General features: G+C 38.6%; 1 protein-coding gene across 2 annotated transcripts; it reads left to right on the top strand.

The window, feature by feature from the left end:
• Positions 1 to 132: 132 nt before the first annotated feature.
• Positions 133 to 5,888, top strand: lhfpl4b (LHFPL tetraspan subfamily member 4b). 2 transcript variants are annotated; one of them, XM_026928338.3, is made up of 6 exons: positions 133 to 1,549; positions 2,636 to 2,674; positions 3,005 to 3,453; positions 4,114 to 4,347; positions 4,454 to 4,503; positions 5,270 to 5,888. In XM_026928338.3, exons 2-5 carry the CDS (start codon positions 2,640 to 2,642, stop codon positions 4,477 to 4,479), a joined length of 744 nt encoding a protein of 247 aa, XP_026784139.1. In that variant the 5' UTR covers positions 133 to 1,549; positions 2,636 to 2,639; the 3' UTR covers positions 4,480 to 4,503; positions 5,270 to 5,888. The 2 variants fall into 2 exon arrangements, with proteins under 2 accessions (XP_026784139.1, XP_026784140.1); XM_026928339.3 differs by lacking the exon at positions 2,636 to 2,674 and having other exon boundaries at positions 138 to 1,549.
• Positions 5,889 to 6,011: the final 123 nt, after the last annotated feature.

Below are 6,011 nucleotides of genomic sequence, written 5' to 3'. Positions count from 1 at the left end.
ATATATATATATATATATATATATATATATATATATATACACACACACACACACACATGTGTCAATACACAGTTACTTTATATTTGAATTTACAGAACAGAAAAAGATAAATTAGCAATTGGGACATGTGCAAATGTTTGAACACCGCTTCCAGATGCAGAGTCTCAGAACTTAATTAACTCATTAGGCCTTAATTGACTCATTAGAACTCATTGGGCAGGTCAACTATTCCAGAGCGTAATAAATTCTCTGACTCTGCAATCCATGTGCTGACACTCAACAACCATGGGTTCCTCTAAGCAGCTGACTGAGGATCTGAAAGTGAACCTAATTGATGCCTACAAAGCAAAGGAAGGCTGTAAATAGAAAAGTGCTTCCAGGTGGCAATTTCCAAATACTGAAATGTCATTAAGAATTAGCAGCTCGGCGGAACTGTGGAAGTCAAGGCAAGATCTGGAACTGCCCATATGCTGGCTAGAAAAGCAAAGCAAAACCCCCATATGATACTAAAGACCTGCAGGAAGGTTTAGCTGGCACAGTGTGGTTGCACAATGATCTACTGTGCAGCGTTGCTTGTGCAAATATGGTCTGCATGGAAGAGTCATCAGAAAGACAGCTTATGTGCAACCTCATCACAAAAGTGAAGGTCTGATGTATGTAAACAATATCTAGATAAGCCAGAGGCATTTTGGAAACAAATTGCTATGGACTGATGAAGTAAGAATGGAACTCTCTGGCCACAATCACCAAAGGTATGCTTGGCAAAATGAAGGAGCAGCATTTGATGAAAAGTTCATCTTGCCAACTATTAAGCATGGTGGTGGAGCTAGTATGCTTTGGGTTTGTGTGGCGAGAAACAGCCCTGCTGTCATGGATATTGTGAAAACATTTGGTATTGATAACATGACATCTTTGATATTGGATGTAAATTATGGTGGCTACTCATGATAGCATATAACAGCTTCCTTCATATGTATATGACATAATTATATCAATCTTATGAAGCTGGGTAAATGGTAAATATTTAACATTTTTTATGGTTTAATATAACATAATTGTTTTCCATTCTTTCCTTCCCCTCTCATTCTTTACCTTCTTTTCTATTTTTCTCTTTCTCTTCCCTCCTGGAGGATGCTGATGTGGCTCTTGTCGTCTATTTTCCTCCTCCCTCTTTCCTGTGACAGGAGGAATTTATTCTTCACTGCACCAGTGCTCTGTCTAAAATCCTCTCTCGGAGTAGAAAAGCATCATGTGCTCTTTCTGTTTCTCTCACCCTCCCTGCACCCCTCCATCCCTCCCTCCTCGTCCTCATCACCCCTCCCTCAGTACGTGTTGGAGGAACATCACTTGCTATTGGTGTTGGCCTGCTGTTAATGTCGTGCATCATTGCCACCATAACCCCACAGGGAGGAGGAGAGAACCTCTTTTTTTTTCCTGGCTCACTCCCTCACTTGCCGATAATGCGGCTCTCGGTAATTGAATTTTGGTGTTTTTTTGCTTCCTGCTGAAGGACAGAGTGTCGCAGACGACCAGCCTGAGGAGAAGAGAGGTGATCTCCATCATCCCATGCTCTCATCTCATATGTCTTAGCATGCAGATCCTGCTTGTTGTTTTTATCTTTTCTGTGAGCATTATCATCTCTCTCATCTAGCCGTGTCTGAAAACATCCTCATGAGTCTCCCCCTGTCATTAAGCCCCCACTGGTCTGCTGTTTTCACCGCATTGTTTCAGGCTGTTATGACAGGAATCTCTGAGAGCTTTTGCTCCTGAGGCCATGTGCTGAGATTTCAGACTTCACAGCTCGGCAAAGAGCAGCTTTCCAGCTGAATAGCACATTTAATATACTACTATACTGCAGCTTTTGTATAACAGTATATCTTCAGGATAAAAAGAAAATGCATGAACAATCTGCTTTATTCTAAGCCCTGTTTGAACCCCAAGCTGAAATGAATTTAAGGTGCACTTAGTAATTTTTGAAAATGGTCCTAGAAGTATAATTATTATTTTATTTTAAAGATATATAAAAAAAAAAAACAATTATTTGCAGCATTGTAACACATTCAGTCTCTGTTTGTTTCATTTCAGGCTTCTGTTTAAAGTCTAATTTTCTGGCCCAGAAATTAACCTTGCCTATATATATATATATATATATATATCTTTTTTTTTTTTTTAACCATAGTACAAGCTAAAAATTCATTTTCTAACAAACATTAAACAAATGTGTTATTTTATGGTGCATTGTGTCCAAACAAGAATCCATCAGATTTTCAAGTTTGAGTTCTGTGCTTTTTAAATACTTGACTAACTAATTAAAAGACAAGTCATAATTAAATGATTTTTAGTTAAAAATAGGTTCAAACCTGTTCTTGTAGTCAAGTAGGCTTTATTGTCATTCCTCTCATCACAGGTGAAATGTTAAGAAGGAACTATTGTTCATGCATTATTTTCTATTATAACATTGTATTAACATTTTCAGTTGTGATTTAGTTTGCTGTATTGACATACAAAAATAATGTCTGCAGTAATATCTGGTGAAGTTGAAGCACTTAAACAAGTTCACTACACCTTTTTTCTGTGTTTTTTTGTGGATCCAATAACACATTTTCTCTTTTGATTTTTTAAAATATTAAAACAGCTGAATGGTCATCTTTGGAACATCTTTGGACACTTTAAGGTGAATTACTGAAACTGAAACAAGAGAATCAAAACAATGGCCCCATACAGTAAATATAAATATAAAGCTTTGTCATTGTTTTCCTACATTAAGCAAATTTAAGCTTTTTTCAAGATAAGCATCTTAGAATTAATTTCCAGCACGAATCCAAAAAAACTAACTTGGATTCATAGCAGATGAATTATTTGGAGCACTAGAACTGAATTTTGTAGAAATGTAGATGTCTAGGGGCATGGTTGGTGATCACTAAACTACATGGTCATGCATAACTGTATATTCAGTGTAACGTCTGCAAGAATCAGAATTTAAAGGACAATGCATTGTATTTAGCTCTCCTTTTGCAGCAGTCATGCAGCCCCATGCGGCGGAGGTGGCACGCCTCTACCAGACAGAGTTCATCCGGAGTGCGCGGGCTATGGGTGTCCTGTGGGCCATTTGCACGCTCTGCTTCGCAGTCATTGAGGTGGTCATCCTCATTCAGCCATCCTGGGTAGGCACGCGTGAGCTCCGTTATCCAGCCAACAGTGTTGGTGGTAAGGCGCCACCTCAGACTGGTACCCTGGGCTTGTTCGAGGTGTGTGTGGATTCAGACTGGCCAGTGCCAGAGTGCACAGGCTCCTTACGTACCCTGACCCCGATTCCAGCCTTCCAGTCACCGGCTGTACTGGTGTGCATCTCCCTCACCATGGTGTGGGTCAGCGTGGGTTGTCTGTGTCTGTTTCGCTTCTGCAACGCTGCAACCGTGTACAAGATCTGTGCCTGGCTACAGCTCACCGCTGGTAAGAGCACTAACTCAGCGAAGCATTGGTTCTTTGGAAAACTTTGAGTATGTGCACCAAAGAAGCAATCGTAATCCCATTTCCTGTGCAGTATATCTTAAAACAGAAATGGCTCTGTACATCAGAGATACGCTGTCTGCCTTTACACTTTCCATTTGTTTCCCATAGCCAATGTTTGCTGAAGTTGATTAGATTTAATTCCGATTATTTCCTTTAAAACAAGATCTTGGTAGTTGTAGATATTTTGTTTAACAGATCACCCCCCACCCGAGAGAAGACCCATCACCCGTTGACTTTTGTTTTGCCTAAGAAACAGAACCTTGGAGACCCTGCTAATTTATAATGACTAGGCAGTTCTCCAGGAGATATACATATAAGAATCTGTAATTATTACTTAATTCATAAAGAAATACCAATCTATTACCTTATTATTACTTACTGAGTAGTTACCCAGTATTTATTAGTAGTTATGTGTGAACGATTCATTCATTCCTGCTTAGTCCCTAAATAGTTACCTATGAGTTATTGAACAGTCTTTTAAAGCATTGCCACAATACATACACCTAAGAGGGGAGGGACACATTTTCATGTTTGTAGAAACCAAGCAAGGTCATAACCAGAACATGAGGGTTATTTGCTTAATCCAAGTCTGTGTTGTAGGTTTCTGTCTGGCGCTGGCCTGCATGCTCTTCCCAGATTCGTGGGAGTGTGCTGAGATGCGTGCACTGTGTGGAGACAGTGTTGAGAGTTTTTCTCCGGGGAACTGCACCGTGCACTGGGCCTACGTACTGGCCATGCTGGGAGTGCTGGATGCCGGCATCCTCGCCACACTTGCCTTCGTCCTGGGCAACCGTCAGGATGCACTGCTCCCAGATGACGCCAAAGATGGTGACGGTAAACACTACATTCATCAAACTTTATTTAATATGAGTTAAACAGTAATATTAGAGTTCAGTTCATTAATTTAGACAAAAGACAGCTTCTCTTCTGTGTTCCTCAGTGACTGGATTGTTACTGGAAGCATAGCCTGGTGATGAAAACATACCACAGGTACGGATATTAAGATAAAATAAGTTGCCAGTTTATTAGGTACAACTATCTTGTAAATACACATTGGTCAGTCACATACCGTGTACCCTTACAGAAGTCACATGAACTTCAGATGTGAATAATCACATGATTAATTTATTTTCACATGAATTTTTTCCCACTTTTTTTATTGTAACGTGTTTTTCCACGATTTACTTTTACCTGGAATCTTTCTACCTGATTCATTTATATTCACATATGATTTTTCAAATTTCATTAATTTTGAAATAGTTCAAATTTCCACATTATTCATTTTCACAGGTGATTTTTTTCCCCACATGATTCATTTATTTTCACAGGTAATTTTTTTTACCTGATTCATTTTTTCACATATGATTTTTCACAATTCATTTATTTTCATGTCATTTGTTTACCCAATTTTTAACGTGTGATTTTATTGTGTTCATTTTTCATGAGATCACATATTGTTCACATGTTGTGACTGAAGCTCATCTGATGGTGTAAATAATTTGTCAGCCCACTTCGACCCCATCAATGACCAAAAAGACCACAATTAAGACTCTCATTGATTGAAACTCAGAGAGCATCCTATGGTGGCCCCTTTCATAAATAATGTACACTAAGAGACCTATATGGTTGGAGTCCCTGATAAAAAAGCCACTGACTGCAGAGTGTGTTTGCTTTGAAATTCTGTAACGTGTTCTGTGATAGTTTCTAGCGTTCTCTTTTATTTCTTCCCCCATGTTGTTTAATCTTTCTTCATTAGACTCCTTTCATCTGGGGCTGATCACTCTGTCCTCATCGTAAGCCGGAGAAAAAAGCTCACTTCCTCCTCCCCCACAACATGACATCATCTCCCTGACGCTTACATAAAATCTCCGCATAGAAACTAGAGACGGTCGCCTGGCAACCGTAACCGACGACTTCTCCAGCTGTAAGTGGAGGCAGGGAAATACAAGGACACTTGTTTTTCATTCTCTGTCACCTCCTGATGAGCAAACGGATGTCATAATAGATGTAAAAATTTTTTCTGTTAATTCATCACATTGTCCTGTATTGAGACCATCAAATGTATTCTCTCCTTGTTTGGAGCTCCTGTGTGGTGTGAATTTTAGGTTTCTTCATGATCTCATTAGTCTGCAGTATTTATTTTAAAGATGAATATAGAACAAGTCAAGCAATACCAGTAATAAGGCCTTAATTAAAAAAAAAAAAAGCATAGCTTTGGATAAGATTTTGATTAAAGAGAGAGGATTTAATTTTTTTCTCAGTCTGAACCTTAAATGATTAAATATAGTTTAATATATTTTTTAGATGTTTTAATAGCCTTAATCACAATATCTTAACACTTACATGGTGATTACTGAATATTCATCTTTGGGTATTAAAAGAGGAATTACAGAATTCACAGTGTTTTTAGGCATTTTCATGAAACATTGCAATCAACGTTTATTACACATTGCATTAGCAACACAGTGCATGAGCAAATATTGAGCTCTAAAGTGAAT

Source organism: Pangasianodon hypophthalmus, chromosome 8, assembly GCF_027358585.1.
Source record: "Pangasianodon hypophthalmus isolate fPanHyp1 chromosome 8, fPanHyp1.pri, whole genome shotgun sequence".
Lineage (NCBI taxonomy): Eukaryota > Metazoa > Chordata > Actinopteri > Siluriformes > Pangasiidae > Pangasianodon > Pangasianodon hypophthalmus.
Note: the sequence above shows the minus strand (reverse complement) of the source record. Positions and strands in the feature narration are given on the sequence as shown.